Raw genomic sequence first — 27,909 nt, 5'->3', positions numbered from 1 at the left:
AGGTCACATTTCGGAATAATTATATATCTGACCTGTGGGGGGCAGCAACGAGCTTTGGCTGCGTCGAGTCTCTGACCCGTGTATCAAGAAGAAGACGTTTTCAAACAAACATGGCGGAAAGAGAAGCGGACGCTGGCCATGACATGACCGGCGGCCACACTGACAGCTGCGATCATTCGGAAAATACTGGCTCGGCGAAATCACCGGAGGATGAAAGCTCGGAGAGACCTGCTGCTCAGAAGACCAAGGACCTTAAAAGCGTCCTGGTCACCAGCGTTTTAAACTTGGAGAAGCTGGACGTGGACTTGTACAGGTAGGGGGCTGGAGTCTGTCACTGCCGGAATAACGTCATGGCGACAGGACAGTGTCCTTCTTTTACATATGTACACTTCCACAATGACATTCTGAATATTCAGCGTAGTCAGAAGTAATTCAGCATAGTCAGAATTAATTCAGAATTAATAACAGAGTCAATAACAGAGTGCAGCAGGGAGTACAGCACGCATTTGACTTGCCAGACCTGTTCACATCAAACTGTTTTGACAAATAGCCGCTGTGAATTTTTTATGTCCTTTGGCTTTTGGATCGCTGCAGAAAATAAGCTCTTGCACGGACAAACGTTTATGTCACTCGTGTTTTGTTCGACGAGATAATTCCCTCAACGTGTATAGACTGAACCCAACCACGGTCGCACGACGTTGATGCCACCACCGCTAAGCTTCCTACTTGTAAACCAGTTTGGCCCTCCTACATCTAATGTAAAAAGCATTTCATTTAAGAAAGTTAAGCAAGTTAGGGGTACGAACACGGCGAGGATGTAAAGGCGGACCAGTGAGTAGTTTTCGTGTTTGGTGTGACGACGTGTAATGTCCCCGACAACGTTTGTAGTCTCAAATAGCCATTTGTTAGCAAACGCCTTTTTAAAGACGGACAAAAGCTTTAAAAAAGTATTGGTGGTGTATTTACTGGTGAATTTTATGTCACGGAGTAGAACATGAGAACGTGTTGAGCTTGTGTTAACCACAGATTGTATTTCAGGCTTCTAACTTCTGGATGAGGAAACCGGAAGTATAAAAATTCTCACATGTTTCTGGAATTTAAGGATTCATCCCTGCAGCACACTGTGCACTTCTTCCAAAGTGATCACTCATTCAAATCAACACTTCTCTCAATGCAGTTTTAACACAAACTGAACATTATAACTGTCTTGGACGTATCATATCCTACCTCAAGGACCGTACTTTCAGGGCTACTTGGAGAGGATGTGTCCAAACCCTGCAACCTCACTACTGGGGTCCCTCAGGGCTCTGTTCTGGGCCCCATCCTCTTCTCTCTGTACACCAGGTCATTAGGCTCTGTCATACACTCACATGACTTTTCCTACCATACCTACACTGATGACACCCAACTCCTGTGGTCCTTTCCACAATCTGAAACCCAGGTGGCAGCATGAATTTCTGCATGTCTGGGGGACATTTCTCAATGAATGTCGACGCACCACCTGAAGCTCAATCTTGACAAGACCGAGATGCTTTTCCTCCCAGGGAAGGCGTCTCCCACCAAAGACCTCTCCATCACCATTAAGAACTCTATGGTGACCCCTGCTCAAACTGCAAGGAACCTGGTTGGAACACTGGATGACCAGCTGTCCTTCACTACCAACATCACAGTGACGATCCGCTCCTGCAGATTCATCCTTCACAACATCAGGAGGATACATCTGTTCTTCACGAGAAGGTGACGCATGTATTGGTGCAGGCTCTATTCCTCTCACGCTTGGACTACTGCAACTCCCTCCGAGCTGGTCTGCCAACATATTCCATTCGACCTGTGCAGTTCTTCCAGAATGCAGCGGCCTGGTTGGTCTTCAACATACCAAAATTCTCCCACACTACACCGCTCCTCCTCACCCTACACTGACTTCCAGTGGTGGCCCGAATCCGATTCTAGGCACTGGTATTCGCCTACCGTGCTGCGATTGCCTCAGGCCTATCCTATATGCAGAAAATGGTCAAAACGTACACCCCAGCCCATCCCTTCTGCTCTTGCAACTGCGAAAACAGCTTGCCTTGCCCTCACTGCGAGGGGGAAGCAGCAACCGCTCATCTAAATCCTGTCTGTTTTCCTTTCTGGTTCCTCAATGTTGGAACGAGCTCCCCATAGACATCAGGACAGCAGAATCCCTTCAATGATTCAGTTGCAGACGGAAAACTCACCTTTTCAGAATCCACCTCACCCCCTTAATTTATAAAACAAAAAAAATCTAAATGAGCACTTGAACCTGTTTTTGCCTATTTGATGAATGTTCATGCACTCTATCGATTCTTGCACTTTTGGGTAATATCTTCATGGTTGAATGCACTTAATGTAAGTCGCTTTGGACAAAAGCATCTGCTAATTGAATGCAATGTAATCATTTATTGGAGGATTATTGTGTTTGCTTGGTGTTTCTGCAACTTTTTAAATTTTTTAGTTGTTTATCCAATCTTCCCCCAGAGGGACGCATCACTGGGTACCCCACACCCAGCGTTTGTTTGGGGGTCAAATAGTCGGTCAGGCCCTTGTGGCAGCAGCCAAATCTGTCGGCGAAAACCTCTATGCCCATTCTCTTCATTGCTACTTTGTACGAGCAGGTAAGATGAGCTGGCCCCATACAGCATGACCTGAACATGTGATATTCATCCACTTTATAAAGTCACTCATCTACCAACCATAATAATATCATAATCAATAGAATGGTCCAGTACACTGGGCACAGAGAGTCTATATTACTGTTTCTTCACAGATGTGTTTTTCTTTTTTTCAGGAGATCCCAAGGTTCCAATCCTGTACCAGGTGGACCGCACAAGAGATGGCAACAGTTTCACTGTGCGATCGGTGAGAGCCATCCAACATGGGCAGCCGATACTGATCTGCCAGGCATCTTTCCAAAAGCTGCAGCCGAGCCCCCTGCATCATCAGTGCACCATGCCGGTGGTGCCCCCGCCTGAAGACCTCCTCACTGTGGAGGAGCTTATTCAACTTTATCTCAAGTAGAGTAATCATTTATTTTTTAAATGGTGACAAAGCAGCATTTTCAAGGGACTAATACAGACAAAACATACAGTACATAACAAATACATGGAAGGTAATTACACAATGGGTAAAATCAGACTATTTTGTTAGAAGTGGCCATCAGTCGTTTCAAGCAAAGCAGTCATTTAGATTTTTTTTGTCTTTTTTTAATTCAAGACTTCACCCTTTTTTTTTGAAAAATTACATTGGAAAAACTCAACAGAAGTTTATCTTTCCAGCAACAGTGTCTCAGTTACTCTCAATAATGAAAGTAATACACAGGCCTGAAGTTATTGGAAGGTTAAGCACTCATTCAAATTCCCTAATTCTTTGAATGAGATGGTATGAAAGCTGTGTAATATCTCTGTGGTCTGGTGCCATCTTGTGGCTTTGACTCAAGTGCAGTTTGTTACCCCCTTAATGTGTTACCAGCCTTCTGTCACTTTCTTTTGGTATGTACATTATGTTGGTGGGAAGATCAGTTCCAGTAGAAAATGATCATATCATGATCTAGGCTAGATTGATTAGATCTTGTTCAATTCAACACAATTCAATGAAACTACTCACATTTATTTAAAAGACGCTGGCAAAAGAAAAAATCAGTGGAAGTGACTCCAGTTATAATCTTAGTATGTAATCAGAGTAGATGCACAGATTATTGTAGACCACATTCAACTGCTTTTCAACTCATTCAAGCTTTTTACATGAAAGTAGATCAAACTGCCTTACCTGAACAGAAAACAAACAACAAAAAAACTGTTATAATCAAATTTTATTGAAAACTGCTGGTCTATGCATAGCTCAGTGGAAGTTTAGAAAAAAGTGCAATCTGGAGCAGTTCCACTGACATCTGACATATTGACCCATACTCATATAGAATGACATAAGCGATGAGAGTCCATTAATTACAAATGGTGGTCCTAAATGATGATCTGTACTTCCCTCTGTTATTTTACAGTAAACCAGACCTGTCAGAAAAATCAAGGCAAGGCCTTAACAAACTGCTGGCGAATGAGGTCCCCATCGAGATAAAGCCAGTCCAGCCAAAGCCCTTATACAGTCCTACTGCCAGTGAGCCGCGGAAGCTGTTCTGGGTGCGAGCACAGGGGTATATTGGTAAAAAGCTCTTAATTGATTATACCGCTCTTTGCATAAATGCACTACGTATATTGGATAGCATTTAAAGCTACATTGCATAATCATGGGGAGTGATCAATACGTTTTCTAAACAGAATTCTATTTGCCCTTTTTGATATCAAATGAAATGATAAATTCAGTTTCCTTAGGAGTAGTGAATCACTGTTGCAGCTAAACGTTGCATAGAACATTATGGTTGAGCGTAACAGTGAGTCTGTAAACACTTACAGGGCCCCAGGGAGGTGGATAAGGGTAAAAAATATTTTCAACATGAAAATACATTTTATTTGTGTTTATGTAGGTGAAGGCAACATGAAGCTGCATTGCTGTGTTGCTGCATACGTGTCGGACTTTGCATTCCTGGGCACAGCACTGTTGCCTTATCCCGACTACAGGGCCCACTTCCTCGCATCTCTGGACCACTCCATGTGGTTCCACTCCACTTTCCGCAGTGACGAGTGGATGTTGTACGAGTGTGACAGTCCATGGGCAGGTCAGTGTGTTGTTCCCTTCCCATCATGCGGTTATATGTATTTATGTATGTGTTTATTTAACAAGACTTTCAGAGTGATCTGGTATACATTGTTTGTTGTGTTTAGTACAATAGATATCCGTCTATATGAGCTTATTGCATTATATCAGTACTAACACTGATATTTGAAAAATGTACTAGGTTAGAGGGTTCCTTACAAAGGTACAATTCACAGCATTGTGACTGAAATATTCCAAACCAAACCAGTGAATCCAGTTAGAAATCGAATTAAATCTGAACCTTGTGAATCGGAACGGAATCAATTCGGTATCAGCAGCGATACCGTTGTGGCTTGTGTCAAACATCCTTGTCAGAAGCTCACAGACAAATGTCACTTTTTGGCATCCTGCATTTGTCTAACGTGGTTTGTGTTGTGTTCTACAGGGGGCAGTAGGGGACTGGTTCACGGCCGACTGTGGAGAAGAGATGGGGTGCTGGCTGTCTCTTGTTCCCAGGAGGGTGTCTTGAGAGTGAAAGCCCTCACAGAAACAAGCAAACTATAAGCACATTCTGAAGATTTCTCAAAGTTTTCTTTATTTCCAATCATATTGATTTATTTTTCATTTTAAATATCTAATTATTAATATATGTATGTGATATAGTGTTTATGATTGCTCTATTCAAATTTAATTTAATTTACAGTCAATAAAGATTTGACTCCTTCACTTTGTACAAGATTTCTTGCCTGTGTTAGAAATTAAAATTTTGTCCTGCAACAGAGCTCTGTTTTGAGAAGAGGTAGAAAACAAATCAAAGCAGCTACACATTATATAATGACTGAAAGATCCACAACATTTGTATAGCAAATACTAGATCTGCCTGTTAAAGAGAATAAATCAGATGAACTATATATACAGCGAAATGACTGTGTGTGATCGGGACAGGCAGTGAATGCCACAGTCTGATCCACAAATCAAAATTACAATAAGTGAGATTGTTGTAGAACAGGACAATCAGGAAAATGTACAGTCTGATTCTCAAGGGAAGGATCAAAATGACTGTGGAGTGACAGGACCAAGATCACCTGCAATAGCATCTTAAAGTCTACTGTAATAGTTTTGTGTTTTTTAAAAAAATTCAATTAAATGTTATCCAGGAACTTTCACACTGTATTGTTTGATTTGAGGGCCTGAGAGTTCTTAAACAGCTGCAGGTTATAACAGAGAGGACAATGTGCAGGTTAAGGGGAGTAGTGTGTCATTTTGTACGAAAGTATATATATATTTTTTTTTCTTGTTTTGGACACGACGCTTTAATTCTGAAGAATGGGACCGGAAGTGGTCAAAATTCTGCTCCGCCTCGGACTGACTGAGGCCTAGCACAAGTTGCTTCTTAACTCGTACAGCGGAACTGTTACATCTGATCGGAGATGCCGCGGGTATATGTCGGAAAGCTTAGCTATCATGTTCGCGAGAAGGACATGCAGAGGTTTTTTAGCGGCTATGGTAAATTATTAGAGATCGACCTGAAAAATGGGTAAGACATCGCCTCGTTATCCGCAGCAGCCCGGCTAGCCTATGCTAATTTACATTAGCCCCCCGCACGGGGATTGAGTGCGCCAAGCTAATGTCCGAGGAAAATCATATTTATAGAGATAACTTTCTGTGGTTCCATAAAGTTTAGCAAAAACGTGCCAACCATCGTTGGCTAGCTAGCGCAACCGTGTCGCTAGAAGTCGTAGCGCGTGGTTAGCTGCGCATTAGCTAACGACCTGCTCTCAATGATACGGGCAGTCGTCGCCCGAACGACTGTCGACAAACGTGGTTTTTCTGCGTGTGCGCATCTCGAACCACTCGTTTTCCGTGGTAATGTCCTACAAAGGAACACGAGTGTTCAGCAACTAAATCCGCGGTGTTGCTGAATGTCATATATAACTCTTAAGCCACGCAAAGCCGTAACGTCAATTTACGTAACTGCCGTTAAGAGTTCCTCGATCGCAATAGTGCGCTAGTTTAAACATCTGCTCTCTCCAGTTTGGCCCCGATGAATTAAAACAATAGATATTTTACTGTTTATCAGCCTGATGTAACAATTTTGATTTATGAATCGATCATCGGGGAATGAAAAAAACCGTGTAACAATGTACCAGGTCGGAGGGTTTCTTGTGCAAGTTAAGTTCGTAGTTCTCTGAGAGTCTCTTTCATATTCAAGCATAATTTGTATTTTTGTATTTCAAATGAAATGTGAGCCTTGTGAACTGGGAATGAAAATGATCACAAATACTGCCTGTGGAAAAAAATATGTATCTACTTCTTGGTCACAGCTGCTCAAATGGTTTTCCCAGTTGTAATAGCAATATTTGTAACTATTTTAAAACACTTTGTTGAATGGATAATGAATGGGTGTTAAACAAATAGATTCAAATGTGCTGAAAGTTAATGGCCTGTTCCTGCACATCGATCCCACACAGGTACGGCTTTGTGGAGTTTGAGGACATGCGGGATGCCGACGATGCTGTGTATGAACTGAATGGGAAGGAGCTGTGCGGTGAACGGGTGGTCATCGAGCATGCCCGTGGACCACGGAGGGATGGACATGGCGGCAGCCATGGGGGACGCAGTAAGTTCAGCATGTCTAAGGACATGGCAAATTTGGTGCTGTAACCAGTCTCTTTTTAATAACATGATGTAAGACAATGTTGACTTTCACTGACTGACCAAAAAAAAAAAGAAACTTGTGTCAATGAAGATGTCAGTATTTTACCTTTTTTTTTTGGTAGTCGTTAATCTATTAACAAATAATCTACAGTGCCTGACAGCAGGTAGAAGCAAAGACATAACCTAGTGAGAGATGTGTTTTTATAAAACCCATGAGTAACAGTGATTAAAGAGAAGGTAAGACTTTTGAAGCTACAATGTGTTAAGTTCGAAGTAAACATTAACAAAGTGCTTGATGTCTCAATTTGAAAGAGTCCACTGCGGGCTGAGTCCGAGTCCATTGAGGGTAAAGATGACTGCCTGACCCGTTTGGCCTGGGCTTTCCCCTTACAATGTGTGTGTGAGACCTTTGCCATTTGACCATTGGTTGACAAAACCGGAAGCCACGATGACAGCATCCGTTTCCAATAGACCAGGGTGATGGTGAGGAATCCTGCTGGTTTTACTGATGCAAGACATATTGCAGAGGACCAAGCCAGCACACATGTCAGCAAATGATTCGGCTCCCAAGTACATTGTAGTAAAACAGAGCATTTGGTAGGTGTCATCTTTGTGTTATTACTTCACAAATTGAATATTGATAGTGTAAACAAATCTTCATAGTTCAAGTGCGGATTGGGTAGTTTAGTAAAAAATTACTTAAGTTCAAGACAAAGCTAGAAGTAAAGAATTTTCCAACTGCTACTTTGGGTGAGAACAAATAAAGCCAATTTTCACGCAAACAGCTTCTACAATAGGGAAAGTAGCAAGTTCTCTGCAACGATGAGCAGCAACAAAAACAATCGTAAACTTCAAGTATTGTACAGTTAAGCTATAAAACAAGGTACATGGTTTTGTTTTATAATCATAAGTTTTGGTTTTCTGGTTCCTATGTTAAGTAAAGTACCATCTATAGAAGTTCCTTAACAGCTGTGGTCACAGGATTTGTTATGGTTCTTCCAAAAAACACCAATATCCGCAAGTTAAGAAAAATGCTGTCTGATCCTGAATTAAAGGGAAAGTAAGCGATTCTAAAGCAATACACGTTTTGTAGAAAATCAGCAAATATTTCCTCAATGTTCCGTTAGCTGTCGTGTTTGTGTGTGTGCCGAAAAAAACTCTGGGTTTTCGGCTAAGCCCAGACTCTGTAAAGTGGTAAGTGCGTCGGACTACCATACCAGAGTGTTCTCCAGAATTGCTTACTGCCCCTTTTAAGAGTTTTTAAAATCCTGCTCCACAGGAAATAGTGCTGCTGGTTTTCTAGCTGTTTATCTCACGTGACAAATTGAAATGAGCCCTAACTGCATAGCTGGATCCAAAATCAACAGAGCTCTGGGTCCAGCGGATGTGGACTAAAAGAACATTGTTTATCTTTTATTACCTTTTATCATCTCTGAAAATTGACAGCTACTTAGCTGTCTATTAATAGAACAAGTTAGGCCTGGGCCCAGAATAAATTCTAGGTAAAGAAGTCCAGTATGTGGTGGTGGTGGTTTCACACATATGCTAGTTAGGACTCGGAGTCCTCACCTTGGCAGAGTTGGGTGTCTTCAAATTAACTTTTAATCTTCCTTTCTTCTTTGAAGGTAGCGGCTACAGCAGCTGGAATCGCCCTACCAGGGACAAGTATGGGCCACCTATGCGCACTGAACACCGCCTCATTGTGGAGAACTTGTCCAGCAAGTGCAGCTGGCAGGACCTCAAGGTGAGCGATGTGTTGAAATTGGCTACTTTAGGCAGGAACAACACTCATCACGTGTGTTGAGCTGACACATTTGTTTCTCTTTAGGATTTTATGCGGCAAGCAGGTGAAGTGACCTATGCCGATGCCCACAAAGGCCGCGCAAATGAGGGCGTCATTGAGTTCCGATCCCGTTCAGACCTTAAGCGAGCTATAGAAAAGCTCGATGGCACTGATGTCAATGGGAGGAAGATTCGCCTGGTGGAAGACAAATCTCGGCGCAAGCGCTCGTATTCTGGCAGCAGATCCAGGCAAGATCCCTGATTATGTTTTTTTGTGTCGTGCAATGGTTGTCTTTCCTTAGGTTTTTCTCTCTAACAGTTGTATTCAAGGATGTCATATTGAATCCACAGATCTCGCAGCAGGCGGCGCTCTCGCAGCCGGAAAAGTAGGAGTTCTCACAGCCGTTCCAGGTCCCGCTCACGGTAAGTCCAGTACTAGGCCCCCACACTGGCTTGAAAATATTTAAAATTCTTGGAGATCATGATTTCCGGCAGAGGAAGTTTTAATATTACACAAAGTCACATGACCTAAATAGATTGTTAAATTAGTTTTCTCTTTTGCAGATCTCAATCTCGCAGCAAGCGCAGGTCTCACTCCAGGTCAGGACGGAAATCCCACTCGACATCAAAGAGAAAGGCTAGCCACTCTAAATCCCCAGAGAAGTCTCGCTCACGCACTCGCAAATCACACAGTCCCTCTAAGAGCGAAAAGTCACGCTCTCGCTCAGACACTCGCAAGTCACGCTCCAAGAGCAGATCCAAAGTCAAAGGGGAGCGAGAGTCCCGGAGTCGTTCCAAGGAGAAATCTTCCAGTAGGAAGTCCCGAAGCCGCTCACGTTCCCATTCAGGGAGCAGAAACGGAAAACGCATCTCAAGATCTCCACTTGGCAGAGATCGTGAGCTCTCCGTGTCCCCAGGCAAGCGCTCTACATCCCGCTCAAGGTCTCGCTCTTGATCCCGGGCCAGCCACCCAAGTCTTGACTACTTCTGTGACAACAAAGTTTAATGATAGTACACCTCCCATGCCTTTGTTTAATGAGCTTTGAGATGTTTACAGGTCATAAAAATGATTCGTACCTTTTGGAACAGATTGGGAGGTCATTCAATCTATATTTCCTTAATTCTTTTTTTTTAGTTTGTCGGTGAAATTTGTTGGAAGTCATGGGGTGTTTCTCATGTCTTCGTCAAGTCTAAATGTACAATTTTAGTCAAGCAGCGGATGACGGGGCAGAAGTTGCTTCATATTTTGATAACATGTACGCCGTGCACCAAGTCCAAATAGATAGATGTAAAAGTGCAAACTAATATAATTCACAATTTGCATGTTATGTGATTATAGTTTTTACCTGTTTGCCATTTAAGATCCCAGATATTCCTTCTGTGGGTGTTGCATTTGGATTCAATCTGTTGCATTTAGTTCTGCTGACATATTGGAATAAAATAATGCATTTTAAGTAAAGTCTGCCTCTTCATTTTTCATGACCAAACAGCATTTTCTTCTACCTATCTCTGCACAAATACGAGAATGCTATTATCGAATTGGGTTTGAAGGTAAGTTGTCCACAGCCATTTTTAACATCAGCAAAAAAATGCTAACATTTATATATTTGACAGTTCTGGGATGATATGACCATCAGTATAAGAACTGTTGGACTGATGTCCCTACACTTAGTAAAAAAATGAATTGTTATTCTTTATAAAAGTTTTTTTTTAAAAGGAAGGTTAATAATCGTAATTTTTTTAATTATTATAATATTAAAAATGAAAAGTTGATTCCTTACCTTGTAGTGACATGTTTAAAGCTCTGGAGAAAGACAGAATGGACCTTGGGTTCCCCTTGGTTAAACCGTGAAGTGTTTGTTTTATTTGTATAGTAATTCAAAGGCTGATTTGAAACTTAATGTATCCCGCAGAGTGTTTATTGAGTGTGTAATAAATGCTGCAACTCCTCTCGCTGATGAATATAGTGCGATATGGTCAAAGGCTTTGGGGACAAACAGTGGAACCTGGAACTAGGTTGCCAACGGTTGCCACGCTGCTGCGGTGCCTGGTTGCTAAGAGGTTAGCGCCCCTGGTTACCACTCTGCCCCACAATGCATCACTTCTAGAGGGAGCGTTTGAGGAAACTTGAGCAATTTCAACTTGTTAATATAACGTAACATGGCGCTACAGGTGGAAGTGTGTGTCACACGCGAACAGTTATCTTGACTCTGCCTGTGATCAAATGAAGAGAAAAGAGAGACCTTTGCATCGGACGCTGTTCTAAGGTGACGACGTCAAGCTGTTAGCTACACAGCTAATGTTACTAGCTTCTTAGCTATGTTTGCTAACAGCATTGTAGCGCGCGACGGTGGACCCTGGTAAACATGTTTGCAATGTGATGTAAGATAACGATTTAGTTTATCTCAATAGTCGTGCTTACTAAAGCCCTAGCTAGCTAATTTAGCAATACGGTATCAAGGAGAGTACGCAGCTAATATACTGGATCTAACTTCGAGTTAATACCTGTTTGTAGGTGAATGGATACCTGTCACCTTTGGTGAGTAAACCAAGTAAATGATGGAGAAGGAACAGCACAACTCCGTGGTCTTCAATGCTTCAAAAAGAGAACTTTTCACCACGAACAATGGATATAAATCCATGCAGAAGAGACTGCGGGCTCAATGGAAAATACAGAGGTAAGACGTTGAGCTGGAATACTAACCTGTCTGCTGCTTATGGCTCCCGGGACAATTTCTGGAGCTTTTGTGGTAATTTTTTGGGGGGGAATGTCCATCTGCAAAAATAAACGATGTTTCCCACAGTATGAAAGAAGAGCTGTCTGTGGATAAGCTGAAGGGTTTCAAGTTGTGGATCACTGCAGGCCCAAGGGAGATGTTCACAGAATCAGAGGTGATGTATGAAGACATGTCTTTTGTCAGCTTAAAATGTGCTTATTTTATGTTATTTTCAATTAATGTGGTGAACCTTAAGGCTCAGGGGAGGTGTAAGTTACACAATTTTAAACTGGTTTTGACACAAGTATGTTTTTTTGACACCTGTCCCCATTTTGTCTCAGCTGGAGGCACTGAGGCACTACCTGGATGGAGGAGGAAACGTCCTGGTGATGCTCGGTGAACGGGGAGAAATTAAAAATGACACAAACATCAACTTTCTTCTAAAGGAGTTTGGAATAAAAGTTAACAATGGTGCATATTGAAATTACTGAGCTGAAAATTAGGATAATCTAACTGATCATCACTCAGAGTTATTTTAATTGTATTTGTATTGAATGGTCTGGTGTCCGTTTTTTTTCTCTTGCTCGCTGCTGCAGATGTTGTTGTAAGGAATGTGTATTACAAATACTTCCATCCGAAGGAGGCGCTCGTGTCCAATGGTGTATTGAACAGGTTTGTTATTGCAGCATATATAGTTTTTTCTCATAAAAACATATTCCAATTAATCCCTGTTTGTTTGTAGCCTACAGAGCCTATTCAAATGTAGTGGCAATGTCTACGAGTTGATTCGCATGTAAGTTTTCTGTCTCTCTCTTGTCTAGAGAGATCAGCCGGGCTGCTGGCAAAGTGGTCACAGGAATAATTGAAGAGGAAAATATTGGAAACAATGCACAGTAAGATATTTGCCTTCATATTAATACCTCTTACATAGAGCATCAAACGACAACTATTTTCAAACCTATCAAAATGAACAATATATTGGTTTTAAAAACAAAAAATCACTGCAATCAAAAAAATACTCACCACATTTCTTCATTTCATTCGCTTTTGGACTCTATGAATGAGACTTAACAATTGGTTATATTTACATTATCTGGTATAATGCTGTCTTAGTCTGACACAAGCACTGGAGGAATGGAGCTATGATAAAGGCCTTAAAAAGGTATTGTTATGAGTATTGTCGATAGCTGACAACTAGCTAATAGCTGGTTACTGGTTACCTGCTTAAAATGTTGGTAGAACAGAGCGTAATAGTGAGGTTCCGGAATTGAAAATCCCATTCATATTCTCCATTGATGTTTAGATTATTAGACTTTGACCATGAGCTACGAGGTTATGAAACGATGATATATGCACATGTAGAAACTACAACTCCATATAAAATCAACCTTGTTTAAAGAAAAACATGTTTTATTCGCGATGTCATTGAGACATACTACACTACCCACAATCAATAAGAAGCATGCTAAACTGTTGGTTGGAAGTCGTTGGAAATGCATTCACAATGGCTTATGGCATGAATAGTTCCTTTCCACTTAAAATAATTATGTACAGTCTTGTACCTTTGCCTTTTTCATTCCGTAGTTTATTGGCTTGGTTCCAGGCTATGAGAAATTCACTTTTGGAACCCGAGCTGTATAAAAAGTGGGCTGTCACTGTTGAGCTCTATGAAGTAGTTGGTTGGCACTGAAAGACCACAAAAATCCCTATGTTTTGAGAGCATTGAGAACCTAGAGCATGCCATTTTGTGCTATGATTTGGGAGCTGATTTTGAACACAAGCATTTTGCCTTGATTGTGTAGGGCTCTCACGTTTGTGTACCCATATGGTGCCACACTGAAGGTGATGAAGCCTGCTGTGGCTGTTCTTTCAACTGGCTCAGTCTGCTTCCCCCTCAACAGGCCTGTCTTGGCCTTCTATCAAGGAAAGGTCAGAGGCTCAACGAAGCTTTCATACTCATCGCAAGCACATAATATTTATGAATGTATACGTGTGAAGTGATATTGAAAGATGTCCTGTGTCTTCTGAAGGAGGCTGGCAAACTGGTTGTGCTGGGTTCCTGTCACATGTTCAGTGACCAATACATAGACAAAGAAGAGAACAGTAAAATTATGGTGAGTCCTGTTGACAAAGATTTGTTAATTAACAAATTGAATGTTGAGTTGTATTCTGCCCTCCTGTGGACTTTTTTGATTCAGTTTTTTGCACAAGTCAATAATGTTGCCCACCCCATTCCAGGATGTCGTGCTCCAGTGGCTCATGACTGATAATATTCAGCTGAACCAGATCGACGCAGAAAACCCTGAGGTGAGGAAGTATACTCAATAGGAGAATGACGTCATTAACATTGTCTTTTAAGTTATCCGACGTCCATCTTGCCTTGTTTTTTCCCCTAGATAACAGATTACACCATGTTGCCAGACACGGGGTGCTTGTCAGAACAGCTCAGAGTGTGCTTACAAGAGGGTGACGAAAACCCCAGGGACTTCAACTCTCTCTTTGACATGTCTTTATTCAATTTGTCTACCGACACTTTACCTCAAGTCATTAGGTGAGAATTCGCAAAATGTACCTGGACACATTCCACCATTACAGCTCAGTTTTTCTTCATGGCTTATAAAAGCGGGTTGATGATTTTTTCTGCAGTGCTTACAAGCAGCTTAATGTCAAAGATGAGCCACTTCAACTGATCACACCACAGTTTGAGACCCCGCTGCCTCAGCTTCAACCTTCTGTAAGTTTTAATCCTGCGTTGGTGTTTCAGTATTTTCCATACTTGTCAGTTTTTGTCATCTGCATATTAAAGCGCCACAAATTTAAACCCAGGAGTGGATCTTGCCTCATCTTTTAGGTCTTTCCACCTGCCTTAAGTGATTTACCTCCACCCATGTTGGACCTGTTTGATCTAGATGAAATGTTTTCTTCTGAGAAAGTGCGCCTAGCACAGCTCACCAACAAATGTAAGTTAAAACCAAGCTAACTGGTCTGTTTAAGGATGTTGATAGTAAAGGTAAACTGTTCTCATTTAACTGGTTGGTCACAGGTACAGACGACGATCTTGAGTTCTATGTGCGGAAATGCGGAGAAATTTTGGGCGTGACTCCAAAGTTGGATAAAGATCAGAGGGATGCCAAGCACATCTTGGAACACATTTTCTTCCAGGTTGTAGAGTTCAAGAAACTCAATCAGGTGAGTGTTCCCTAAAATCTCCTACAAATAACTATGAATTTAAAAACTTGTCTTAAATTGAACTTTCACCCTTGCAGGAGCACGAGGTTGACGCTGAGGCGCAATTCACTCCATTGTGAGTGGATTCAAGAAACATGCTTAATATTTTCAACTCTGCCGTTTCATTATACCTGTTTTATGACCTAGCAATCTTCGAGTAAAAGAGACCGTTGAACTTAAAGGTCATCAACATGGTACTGTTGTGCTTAGAACTATGAACTTGAGTATCTTTATAACCCCTTTTGTATTAAATTATGGAAAAATATGTTGTAAAAATAAACTCAAGCAAAATAAAATCTGTTTCACTTCTATTTAAATATTGAAATCTTTTAATTCAATACACTTTTTCTAAAAATCCCAGAATATTTCCTCATGGTCCTCTAGCTGTCGGTTCTAATCTGCCTAGCTCTGTAAATTGAAAATCCCAAAAATAGTGCAGATTGATTGATGGATTTGGAATTCCAAAGGTGGCAGGTATTTTCTCTGATTTTACACTATTAAAGCATTTAAATGCGTTTTACTTCAATCAGGTTAGGGTTAGGGTAAGAGTCAGGAAAGAGTTTGTTGTCGTTGCACACTAAATTTAACATCAAACGACAACTATTTTTGAACCTATCAAAATGAACAATATATTGGTTTCAAAAACAAAAAATCAATAAAATCAAACAAATAATCACTACATTTCCTCTCTTCGTTAGCTTTTGGACTCTATGAATGAGACATAATAACTTAGTTTATAGTAGAAAGACTGCACTGGAGCAATGGAGTTATGGTACAGGCCTTTAAAAACGTATTGTTATTATGAGTATTGAGGATTAGCTGACAACTAGCTAATAACTGGTTACTGCTTAAATGCTTAAACTGTTGGTAGAATGCAGTAGTTGGTTGGCACGCCTCTCACTTGGAGGCCTGTAGTGCCAGGAGTTGTTGCAGGAGTGTAAGTCTGTTTTCATAGTCACAGTGTGTGAATGAGAACAATGTGTAAAAAATTATGTATGAAGAGGGAAAATTGTGGGAATGAGCGAGTTGAAGAGATATTTTTTAAGATCAGTTTCCAGCTCCTCTCCTCAACTTATCTCCCCCACTCTAGCTGTGAACATTCCACGGCATTATGTTCAAGTGTGAGAAGGGCTGAAAGGGTCACAGATATGAATGAGTAGATAAGGATTGAAAATGCAGGAAACGTGTGAACATTTTGAACATTCCCTCCATTCATTTCAATGGAGCAGAAACAGCGGAAAACGTTGATTTCAGAAAGTATGGCAGTTATGAAAAAAAGTTGAACAGATTAACTCACACCGATGTTTTGGTACAAGAATGACAAGTTCTTTTAATTACTCTTAAGACACTCACTGGACAACAACTAAATCCGATTAGAAATTAGTGCAGTTGTAAAATAAAAACTAAAATTAGATCAAAACATTATGATGCAAATGTGATGTCATCCTCATTGATGCAATGATCAAAGGATCAAAGGCACAGTAATCTGTGATTTCATCGCATATAACAGGTAGTGAATCCTCTCAGAGTCCCATTTGAATTATAGCAGACACAGAGGCGACACTGAGTTACATGACCACACCAGATTGAGACCACTACTGGAAAAGACCAGCACCATTTCTCAGGTATGTCTGAGGCCAACAACACGGTACTGACAACACGATGAGAATGAGCTTGTTCACTGGTTCACCACTTGCGCATTCGTATGGTCATGTCTCTTGGAATTCCAAAGATGGATGGCAACAACATAACATGTATTTTCTTTGATTTGATACTTTTAAACCATTTAAATTAAAAATTATAAAACATTTGTTTTAAACCTCACAAAATAAACAATATATATTTTTTTTTAAAACAAATAATCACCACAACAGGGCCGCCGCCGCCGCCGCAAAGTTATTGCAGCCTCTCCTACAGAATTTTATCAAATGTCACGAAGTCGCAATTACAAGACTGGGAGGGCTTTTATTTTGACAAGACAACAACGCAGCGCGGTGGGCAACATGCCCCGAGGACAGGGATGGAGAGAGAGGAGTAAGGAAAGAGAAGGTTTACCCGGTAGCTGTGATAAAAAGTTAAATTCCGCTTCTGCTTATCGGTTCCTAAAAATTATATGTGTGTGTGTGTGTGTGTGTGTGTGTGTGTGTGTGTGTGTATCAACGTTTTGACACATTGTATATATATATATATATATATATATATATATATATATATATATATATATATACACACACACACATATATACATATATATACACATATATACATATATATATATATATATATATATATATATATATATATATATATACAATGTGTCAAAACGTTGATTTCAGAAAGTATGGCAGTTATGAAAAAAGTTCAACAGACAAGTACAAGAATGACAAGTTCTTGGGCGAAAACACTTTGCCCAAGAACACAGAACACAGGGAAAACACTTTGCCTGTGTTTTGATAGGAGCCAACACTTAGCATGCATGCTAACGTCCGACTGAAACATGGACTGAGTTAAACAGTCAAAAGTCTGCTTGTATACTTTAACAGAGAAAGCAACAAGGCAACGTGCAGTAAATGCGTAGCGTTTATTAGCTGCAAGTCGGGTCGCACCTTGAATCTGAACAAACATTTAAGGCAGCATGACATTGATTTGGAGCATTGATTTAGTTGGCCTGCCCCACGCTGCTGAAAAATACCCTAAAGGAAACACTGCTAAAATGAAACAAATAATCACTACATCTACCTCTCTTCTATAGTAACAAGACATTTTAACAGAGGCGCATTGCATTCATGTAATAAAAGAAATCAATCACCTTATCTCATAATTGTGACAAACTGGATCACAAGTCTTGGACTCAAATGCTCAAACTCAGGATTCAAACGGCAAAAGCGTCTTTAATAACAAGCAGGTCGGTACACCTGGAGGCAAAAACTGAGCAAGGCAAACAACTCCAGAATGGCTGAGGCAAAAGACTATGTCAAAACTAACACGCAAAGATCATTAGCAGGTTAGCTACACGAGGAAGCATGCTGCAATGTTTGCAAGTGATTCTGCAGCTGACTTGACAGTAACCCTGTCAAGTCTGGGTCCATCATGATCTTATCTGGGGACACTAAGAAGCCTAGGAAAGATATTGTGGAGACACACTTCTTTACCTTTACGTATAATTGGTAGTCGAGGAGACGTTGCAGGACTTGCCGGACATGCTCCATGTGAGTCTCCTTATCCGGGGAAAAAGATAAGGATGTCGTCCAGGTAACAAAAAACAAAACAGTCAAGCATGTCTCTGAGAACATCATTTACCAGAGCTTGGAAGACTGCTGGGGTGAGGCCAAATGGCATTACTAAATAATAATGCCTGCTAGGTGTATTAAAGGCAGTCTTCCATTCATCCCCATCCCTCACTAAATGATAGGCATTTCTTCAGTCAAGTTCAGTGAATATCTTTGCTCCTTGTAAAAGTTGAAAGGCGGAAGATAAAATTAATGAAACAAATGAAGTTATTTGCTCAGAATGGTCTGGTGAAATAACCACCTTTATGGGATGTGCGGGGTGAGCGATCTTGCAAAGGAGTCTGCCCGCCAAAGCATTGGCCTACTGGGGAAAAGGAAGGGGTGAACATTTTGAGACCCAATCTCTTGGCATTCCCCAGGGGAGAGTTTGGCACGACCCAGCTGCATGGGTTCCTCCAAAGCTGCAGAGAGCGTCCCAGCGGAGGAAGCTCGGGAGTTTCTCGGTGATGTTCGACAAACTGAGGAACTGTTGTAGGATGGGAATACAAATATTAACTGGAAACAAGATAGGGGAGCACACAGACTAGAAACACAAGAGGAAGAGATGATTGTACCAGGTGCACAATCACAGGATGCGGGAAACACAATGGCAGAAAGTAGAGACCTGGAACGAGAGGAGAGGTGAGTAACACGAAGAAATAAAACAGGAAATGACCTGAATTGACCTGAATTTTCCTCGTAATTACGAGATCAGGATCTTGTAATTTTATTATAATTATGATTACGAGATAAGGTGATTGATTAAAAAAAAATATATAGCATGAATGTAATGCGCTTCCGTAATATTTGAACCATATTAGTTGTTTTGTTTTTTTTAAACTTTAGTTGTCTGACAAGCAGCTGGTGAAGAGCAAATATGGCGGATGACGGCAGGCGGGGAGATGGAGCAGCTTACCAAGTGCTCGTGGTGATGGAGTGTTTACTGGAGAAGCTAAAAATGTTGAATTATAAGCAGGAAGTTGTGGCCAAACACATCAGGAAGAACCTATCCAGGTGAGAAACACCTTCATGGCAGCGTATGATTGGACAGTTAAAACCTTTGAATCTCACAGGTGTCAAGCTAACTGTGCTCCAAAGTCCCTCAGATGTTCTCAGCTAAACCAGTCAATTGTTTCATTTGCCATGTACTGTGCAGGAGTGAAATACATAAAGTTACCACAATTTCCTGATGACAATTATGGTTTTGTTACTGCTGTGATTTAACATTAGGAGAAGAAATCAACTGTTTAAAGTCCAGCTATGAATTAGTCCAAATCATTACTGAATTATTAATTTAATTCCTAATTCCTAATTAGGATTTAATTTCCAAATAGCGGAGAAGGCTCTGAGGAGGAGGGGCTTCTCTTTCAGAAGGTACTCAGGACCTTTCTCCTCTAACTGCCTTTTTTAAAAATAAATCACTCTGTAGAGTCACATGATGTCAGTCTCCACTTTCACATTCAACCAACTTTCATCAGCGACTCCTTTTCCAGATCTGGAAAGTTTTAACTTTTTATCACGTTTGACCACATGACAGTTCAGTGGGGAATGCATGGGTCTACTGTCCTTTCTTTTGGAAGATGTGACGTGAACTGAACAGAACCATCCGATCAGATCAGATCTGTTTAAATGTGACCAGGTTAAAATTAGATCAAGAGAATAGACCTCCTGACCTCCAGAAACCACAGGAGAGTCAGTGAGTGAGGACGACGAAGTCGAGGAGGAAATGATCATAAGGGTCCCAACGTTACTGAACCTGACTTAGTTTTTTTTCTGTCAGACCAACCTTCCCAACCCAAACCACAGGAGAGTCTGTGAGTGAGGACGACGAAGTCGAGGAGGAAATGATCGTAAGTGTCCCAACTTTACTGAACCTGATTTCACTCCTCAACCAAAATGTTCAACAGTTAATCTCACACCTTTTTAGTTCACATGTTTATTTCTTTGTTTTTTTTAACATGTTTTTTTTTTTTTGTGGCACTTTTACACTTAAACTGTGATTTGTCAAATTCTGTGAGAAGATTTTTGAGCAAATAAAGTTTAACATGAACTAAATGTAAACTGGAGCCTAATCGATGTGGATTTTTGGGGCTTATACAATATTAAGAAAAAAAACATTTTAGATACGCTTTATTTAAATATTTGAAAAAATGTCAATGATTCCTAAGATGTCGACATCAAACCTTTATGACAAAGAAATGTAATTGAGAATGTGATGGATCTGGAGGCGCTAAAGTTTCACACGACTCACACCGTGAGTTCACAGGGAAATGTGGCGATGTAGATTCTGATTAGTGCTGATCTGAAGATAGTTCTGATCTTCAGTCAGCCTTAAACATCAGATGTTATTTTGAACTCTACCACACTTCCTGCCGTTTGTTCTCTGACAGGAAGTGGAACCGTCCTCCAAACCAGATGAGATTCTGGAATCGACGATTGACGCAGCAGGGCGGTACCTGGAGTGGGAGAGAGTCCTGAAGGTATGTCTGAGGCCGAGAACACGGTACAGAGAACAAGATATAAAATAAGCTTGTTTATTGGTTCACTGATTGCACTTGCAAATTGGCACCTCTCCTGGGATTTTAAAGATGGCAGGAAAACCAAATAACATCTAACATATTTTCTTCGATTCTACACTCTTGAAGGCATTGAAATGCTGCATTTGATTTAAATCGGGTTAGTGTTGTGGTTATGGTTAGGGTTATGGTTATGGTCAGGGTCAGGGTTTGTTGTCGTTGAACACACAAAGTTAACATCAAACGACAACTTTTTCTGAACCTATCACAACGAACAATATATTGTTTTTAAAACAAATAATCATTACATTCAAACAAATAATCACTACATTCAATTCAATTCAATTTTATTTGTATAGCGCCATATCACAACATACATTGTCTCAAGGCACTTAACATAGTGAGGTCAATATTAAAATATTACAGGGAAAACCCAACAGATCCCACAATGAGCAAAGCACTTGGCGACGGTGGAGAGAAAAAACTCCCTTTGAACAGGAAGAAATCTCTGACAGAACCAGACTCAGTTATGGGCGGTCATCTGTCTCGACCGGTTGGGGTGAGGAGAGAAATGGGGAAGAGAGGAGAAGTGGGCAGAAAGAAGGCTGTCCTAGAGACTTGTTTTATGTGTGAGTCAAAGGACATGTCCTGGTCAAAGGTAACTCCAAGGTTTCTCACAGTAGAGCTGGAGGCCAAGTTTATACCATCCAGGGTAACTATATGATCAGATAATGTTTCTCTGAGGTGATTAGGGCCGAGTATAATGACCTCAGTTTTTTTTTCTGAATTTAGAAGTAAAAAATTATAAGTCATCCAGGCCTTTATGTCTTTAAGACAGTCCTGAAGTTTGTCTACCTGATTAGTTTCATCTTGCTTTATAGATAAATACAGCTGGGTATCATCAGCGTAGCAATGGAAATTGATGTGGTGTTTTCTTATAATATTGCCTAAAGGAAGCATATCTGAAGTGAAAAGTATCGGTCCCAGTACAGAACCTGTGGTACTCCATGTCTCACTTTTGTATGAATGGAAGATTTGTTACTAACGTTAACAAACTGAAATCTATCAGATAAGTAGGACTTAAACCATTCTAGTGCTGTTCCTTTAATCCCAATGTGTTCTAGTCTCTGTAACAGAATTTTGTGATCGATGGTATCAAATGCAGCACTAAGATCTAAAAGGACGAGAATAGAAACATGTCCACTTTCTGAGGCCATGAGAAGGTCATTGGTAACCTTCAGTAGTGCTGTTTCTGTACTATGATGTTTTCTAAACCCGGACTGAAAGTCTTCAAGCAGACTATTCCTGTGTAAGTAGTGACATAACTGGTTAGCAACAGTTTTTTCAAGGATTTTAGAGATAAAGGGGAGGTTTGATATGGGTCTATAATTAGCTAAGATATCTCGGTCTAGAGTTGTTTTTTTGAGCAGAGGTTTAACTACTGCCACCTTAAAGGCCTTTGGTACAGAGCCTGTTAATATAGATACATTGATCTGATCTAATATGGAACTATTAATTAAAGGTAATACATCCTTAAATAGCCTTGATGGAATAGGATCTAAAAGACAGGTTGATGACTTGGATGAAGTGACAAGTGAAGTCAGCTCAGCCAGATCTATAGGGGAGAAGCATTCTAAATAAAAATTAGGCGATACTATTGGTTCAGAAGCTACTGTACTGGACAGTGTGTCTGTGCTATTAGTGGGAAGAAGCTGGTAAATTTTTTCTCTGATGGTAATAATCTTATTAGTAAAGAAGCTCATGAAATCATTGCTACTTAGAGTTAGAGGAATAGGCTGTCCAGTAGAGCTTTTATTCTCTGTCAGCCTGGCTACAGTGCTGAAGAGGAACCTGAGGTTGTTTTTATTTTCCTCTATTAGTGAAGAATAATAATTGGTTCTGGCATTTCAGAGGGCTTTCTTATATGTAATTAAACTATTTTTCCAGTCTAGGTGAGAATCATCTAGACTATTGGAACGGCACTTCCTTTTTAACCTACGTGACGTCTGTTTTAAAGCATGCGTCTTTGCATTAAACCATGGAGCTATCCTCCTCTGTTTGACTGTCTTCTTTTTCAGAGGGGCGATAGTGTCAAGTGTGGAAAGTAGTGAGGCTGCTGCACTATCAACAACATCATCAATTTGTGTGGGAGTAAAGTTTTGATAACTATCCTGCACTGTTTCGACACATGGCAGTGGAGTAAATAATGAAAGAACTTTTTCTTTGAATTTACTAACAGAGTTTTCTGATAGACACCTGCTGTAATAGAACTTTTCTCCAAAGTCAGTAAAGTTAATAATGGAGAATTCAAATGTAACTAAGTAGTGATGGGATAGAGGGTTTTGAGGAAATACTATTAGATTGTCAATGTCTATGCGATATGTCAGAACGAGGTCGAGGGTGTGATTAAAAAAGTGAGTGGGTTTGTTTACATGTTGAGTAAAACCAATTGAGTCTATGAGCGAATTAAAGGCAGAACTAAGACTGTCGTTGGCAACATCCACATGAATGTTGAAATCACCCACTATAATAACTTTATCTGTGCTAAGCACCTACTAAGATAAAAAGTCTGAAGATAAAAATTCAGAGTAAGGGCCTGGTGGTCGATAAACAACGACTACAATAACTGTTTTTTGACATTTCCAGCTAGGGTGAAGGAGGCTAAGAGTTAGGCTTTCGAATGAGTTAAAACTATGGTTAAGTCTAGGGTTAAGCAATAAGTCTGATTGGAAGATTGCTGCTACTCCTCCTCCTCGGCATGTGGTTCGAGGAATATGAGTATTATTATAAGAGGGAGGTGTTGCTTCATTTAAACTAACATATTCTTCCGGCTGTAGCCAGGTTTCAGTCATACAGAATAAATCAATGTGGTGATCAGTTATCAGATCATTCACTAACAAAGATTTAGATGGGAGTGACCTAATATTAAATAATCCACATTTTATTGTCCTATTTTTAGGTTCATTTATAGGCTTTGTGTTGATCTTTATGAGATTTGTGTGAATTACACCTCTTTTATTTACCTATGGTTTAGATAGTTGAAGTGGTCGTGGGGCAGAAACAGTTTCTATGGGGTTTTGTGGGGGTGACTGCTGTAATAGAAGCGCAGAGAGGCGTGTAAGACTGCATCTCTGCTTCCTGGTCCCAACTCTGAAATGTCACGGGTTTGACCGTCTAGGTAACCGAGTCAGGTTTCTACAAATGGGAGCTGCACCATCCAAAGTTGGATGAATGCCGTCTCTCTGCATCAGACCAGGAATTCTCCAAAAGGTGCGCCAGTTATCTATGAAGCCCACATTGTTATCTGGACACCACCTCGACAACCAGCGGTTTAGTGATGATGTACATCTACCTCTATCTTTCACTTTTCCGCCACATTTTATCATCTGCCACTGTCAGGGGAAAGGGAAAAATCAGGAGTACAAGGTGCCGATAATGCACATATTACGCTGTTTGCCAACCTCCACTAAAAATGATGAAAAAGAGAATACAACCAATCAGGTTGCGATTTCTTATTGTGTTTCTGGCCCTGGAACAAGGCCTCAACTATAGCTTGATTCCTGCCTCAGCTCAAAGTCAACAAAGTCCAGACTCAGCAGAACACCACCTGCTTACTCCTGGATCTGATCCACCATCAGTTTCAGCTGCTTCCTCTTTTTTATGCCCATTTTAGTACTGTTACTGCTACTTTTGACAGCTTTCAAATTAAAAGCTTTTCACTGAGTAGATGCTTTTACTGTGAAACCTGTGCAGAAAGTCCCTCAAACTAGTTTAGCTGCGATAAAGAATAAGCCTCAATCTACATTATTTTCAGTGGATGAGCAGGTGAACATCAAAATATTGATTTTGCTTGTTTGTTTTGAGTCAAGCTCGAAATTTGTTTGTTTTTTTCTTTTCAAAAAATAAAAATGTAAATGGCACCTGGTATCAGTGACAAAACATAACTCACAAATAAATGTACAGCAGTGATAACTGTTTAACGGCAGTGTCTTTCTTTCTGTCTTTAGATCCAAACTCATAGAATCAGTCAGAATCAGTTATTCCCTGGATAGTGGTAGAGACGATGTGAGCACAGGTTTACACTTGTGACACAGTGGATGTTAACAGTCGGCTCATGGTAGGGCTTATGTTACAACACCACACCTGTTGGCCGACGCCGGACACCAAGACACTGCAAAAATTACATTTTTCTGTTTAATTTAATTTACCCAGTTCCCACGAAAGTGAAGTTTTTTTCTAATTTGTCGCTGAGTTAAATGTATACATTATGTGACACTTGGCCTCCGGTCAATCACCTGAAAACCACATATAAATAATTTCTCTGCACAGAAATAAAGCTTCTGCTTCTAGTGAAGAGCATTTGTGTGACAGAACTGTAAAGACAAACAGAAATCCTCTGCAATGACGAGGATTTTCCTTGTAAAGATTCCAGGACCGTGTTTTTATGATATCTCTGTGTGTGTCCTCGTCTGCAGAGGACGACGAGAGATGACATAGGTAAGACTCAAGAAAAGGTCAGCATCATTGAGAAGTACATCAACAACCAGCACAAGCATCCAATCAAGGAGTACCTCAGTGCCCAGGCCAAACTCAGCGAGGTAAACGTCGGTCTAAAACTCTTGCGAAGCGGTTACATTTGTTTTTTTAAATGTACGATCATATAATCTTTCATTAAAGATATATATACTTTTCCACCTGTCATGATGTATGAGGGCTGCCTGCTTTTTCCAAAAGTCAAATTTGATATGACACACAATTTGTTTGAATTTGAATGTATACGAATACCCCCCCTCCCATTTTTTTGTCAATTTGTCAAGAAACATAATAAAACAAAATAATAATTACTTCATCTGTATTAGTTTCAATTGAAATTGCATAAAACTAGCCTTAATAACTCAATGTCAATGTTGCTGTAAACATGCAACCTGAAAAGTTGAATATTCATATTACAGCTCCCACCTGAGATTCTCCACAAAATTCTGCTGGAAGTGGTGTCACAGGGAGGAGACCAAGCTCTACTGATCCTCTCCCACACTTGCCAACAATTTAAAGATGTTGTGGGCACAGACTACTTCAAAAGACAGGTACGCTTCCTGTAGATGGACTGAGTTTCATTATTATGTTTATCCTGTATTTTTAAAAGTAAGTAGGGGAGCTAAGTGAGGTAGGGGAGCCATGTGAAAAGCTTGGGCCACCAGTTAAAACAGACTGCCAATGTGTGTTGGTGTGTTGAAAGTAACTGAAAATGTTAAATGATGGTTATAAAAATGAAGAAAAGGAAAAATTAGGCACTTGGATTGGAATTCACTGCTTCAGCACAACATGAAATGACACTACAACTAGGCTTATGCATGTCCCATCATAAAACTAAATGAAGGGACATGCATAAGCCTAGTTGTAGTGTCATTTCATGTTGTGTATTACATCAAAAATAATTGTAATTTTGTAATCTGACACATTTACCTGACTGGGACATATATCCCTTAGTGAATATTGCTACCTTATAGGGTTAAACAATAAAGCAACCTAAAGCAAACAAAATCAGATCTAATCCTGTATTTTCCTTTAAAAGCTGTCTGTGATTGGAGCAGATGCCAAATACCCAGATGGGCTAAGGAGCTCAGGAAAATGTACTGTATACACTGAAGCAGTGCCAGAAATGCAGCAACATATTTAAAGACAGAGAAGGCAAGTAGAATGCAATAGATTCTGATACTAATAAGCAGATTCATCAAATCTCTAACATCTAAGTTCAAGACAATAGCAAGCAACTTCTGCAGTGACCTTATAAAAATAAATGTAAACACTGACTCCACAGGTTTTTTCGGCAGGGGAAAGGCAGAAGAGCTCACTGGAATTTACAGTGAAGGAGAGCAATGCTGTGACAAATGCAACTGATTTCCCAGCTCCTACTGGTCACTGTTTGTAAATATTTTTCATGCTATATATTTTTTTTCCATTGTCATTTCAGTAAATAAAGAAATAAACCTACAGTTGTTCTAAACTCCAAATGATTATTAAATGTAGTGTACAAGGTCCACAAAAATGAGAAAAAGTTCCTCAATCGCACAAATATGTTCCAGTAAAGTTAATGGTACACTACAATTTATTCTAATAGTTGGGTGACATTAGGCCATATTAATCTGATTACGCTAAATTAGCTAATGGCTATGTTCATGAAAGAACATTGGCCTTAACCATGCATTGTATGGTGTTCATGTTTTTGTTACTCAGCCAATGGGTGCATCGGACCCACCACATTATTGGGTAACAGTCATAATGCAACAGCAATGAATGGATTTTTGTCCAAATTACAAGCAATCTAGACAAAATATATGGTAGATATTTGCCATTTACCTCTGTTAGATTACAGTTATGTGAGTGCTATTAATTTTCTGACAAAATTTTTTAAAAAAAGTAAAAAAACATACAGATGAATATCTTGTCTTATTTTAATCTAAATGATAATAAATAAATAATAAAAGAATAACAAATTTGGAATAAGCAATGAGTAAAAATATGTAGTGTTATATCACTGTTAGATTTTGCTTTTTACTAGACTTAATTGATCCCTTAATTACTCTTTTGATTAAGATGCCTTATTGACGTCTTGATTGGTAAATAATTATCATGTGGTCATTCAGTGAATTGATTGATGTTGCTCGGTGGCTGCACCATGCAGACAGGATCATAGCTACGCTGGTAATGAAGGGGGGTGGGTTTGTGATCTTCATCATCCCTCTGTAGACCCGAGCATATCTATTTTGGTATTGTTTAGATTTGTGATTATGATGCATTGACAAATCACAATTACAAAATCACAAAAGATAAAGACTTCAAGGTGAGAGTGGTCTCAACGGAGAGCGCGCCAATGGGGGTTGTCGGGAAAGTGCTCAACGCCTATGGATTGATTTTGCTAAGGATTTTCAAATTTCATGCTGTCTTTGATTTGTATTTACATTCACTGCCTCATGCCTATTAGTGCCTTAATAATCACAACACACTTCAGCTAATTTCATCACACATATTTCATCACATTCAGTAAGTTAAGAAAATTGATAGTCTTTCTGATTCATG

At 40.1% G+C, this 27,909-nt stretch overlaps 4 protein-coding genes across 9 annotated transcripts; all 4 read left to right on the top strand.

Moving 5' to 3' along the window:
* Positions 1-90: 90 nt before the first annotated feature.
* acot8 (acyl-CoA thioesterase 8) lies at positions 91-5,388 on the top strand. The gene is made up of 6 exons (XM_035631569.2): positions 91-313; positions 2,497-2,633; positions 2,807-3,032; positions 4,013-4,170; positions 4,493-4,684; positions 5,108-5,388. The coding sequence occupies exons 1-6, from the start codon at positions 111-113 to the stop codon at positions 5,224-5,226; spliced, it is 1,035 nt and encodes a 344-aa protein (XP_035487462.1). The 5' UTR covers positions 91-110; the 3' UTR covers positions 5,227-5,388.
* Positions 5,389-6,004: 616 nt separating this feature from the next.
* LOC118309442 (serine/arginine-rich splicing factor 6) lies at positions 6,005-10,561 on the top strand. The gene is made up of 6 exons (XM_035631568.2): positions 6,005-6,199; positions 7,134-7,282; positions 8,946-9,064; positions 9,149-9,351; positions 9,454-9,525; positions 9,667-10,561. Exons 1-6 carry the CDS (start codon positions 6,093-6,095, stop codon positions 10,055-10,057), a joined length of 1,041 nt encoding a protein of 346 aa, XP_035487461.1. The 5' UTR covers positions 6,005-6,092; the 3' UTR covers positions 10,058-10,561.
* Positions 10,562-11,172: 611 nt separating this feature from the next.
* On the top strand, positions 11,173-15,358 carry ift52 (intraflagellar transport 52 homolog (Chlamydomonas)). Of its 3 annotated transcripts, none has more exons than XM_035631565.2 (14): positions 11,173-11,369; positions 11,618-11,780; positions 11,907-11,994; positions 12,161-12,290; positions 12,416-12,491; positions 12,641-12,712; positions 13,622-13,748; positions 13,850-13,933; positions 14,058-14,126; positions 14,216-14,370; positions 14,466-14,553; positions 14,671-14,779; positions 14,863-15,008; positions 15,086-15,358. In XM_035631565.2, exons 2-14 carry the CDS (start codon positions 11,659-11,661, stop codon positions 15,125-15,127), a joined length of 1,308 nt encoding a protein of 435 aa, XP_035487458.2. In that variant the 5' UTR covers positions 11,173-11,369; positions 11,618-11,658; the 3' UTR covers positions 15,128-15,358. The 3 variants fall into 3 exon arrangements, with proteins under 3 accessions (XP_035487458.2, XP_035487460.2, XP_035487459.2); XM_035631567.2 differs by having other exon boundaries at positions 11,173-11,462; XM_035631566.2 differs by having other exon boundaries at positions 11,173-11,484.
* A 1,181-nt stretch (positions 15,359-16,539) lies between these two features.
* Positions 16,540-26,823, top strand: LOC118309930 (intraflagellar transport protein 57 homolog). Of its 4 annotated transcripts, XM_047332662.1 has the most exons (9): positions 16,579-16,672; positions 18,697-18,958; positions 19,163-19,330; positions 20,082-20,166; positions 20,707-20,796; positions 25,308-25,430; positions 25,785-25,916; positions 26,405-26,520; positions 26,651-26,823. In XM_047332662.1, the coding sequence occupies exons 3-8, from the start codon at positions 19,194-19,196 to the stop codon at positions 26,507-26,509; spliced, it is 672 nt and encodes a 223-aa protein (XP_047188618.1). In that variant the 5' UTR covers positions 16,579-16,672; positions 18,697-18,958; positions 19,163-19,193; the 3' UTR covers positions 26,510-26,520; positions 26,651-26,823. The 4 variants fall into 4 exon arrangements, with proteins under 4 accessions (XP_047188617.1, XP_047188616.1, XP_047188618.1 ...); XM_047332660.1 differs by lacking the exon at positions 26,405-26,520 and having other exon boundaries at positions 16,576-16,672; XM_035632591.2 differs by lacking the exon at positions 26,405-26,520 and having other exon boundaries at positions 16,582-16,672; positions 20,097-20,166.
* Positions 26,824-27,909: the final 1,086 nt, after the last annotated feature.

Source organism: Scophthalmus maximus, chromosome 6 (assembly GCF_022379125.1).
Source record: "Scophthalmus maximus strain ysfricsl-2021 chromosome 6, ASM2237912v1, whole genome shotgun sequence".
Lineage (NCBI taxonomy): Eukaryota > Metazoa > Chordata > Actinopteri > Pleuronectiformes > Scophthalmidae > Scophthalmus > Scophthalmus maximus.
Note: the sequence above shows the minus strand (reverse complement) of the source record. Positions and strands in the feature narration are given on the sequence as shown.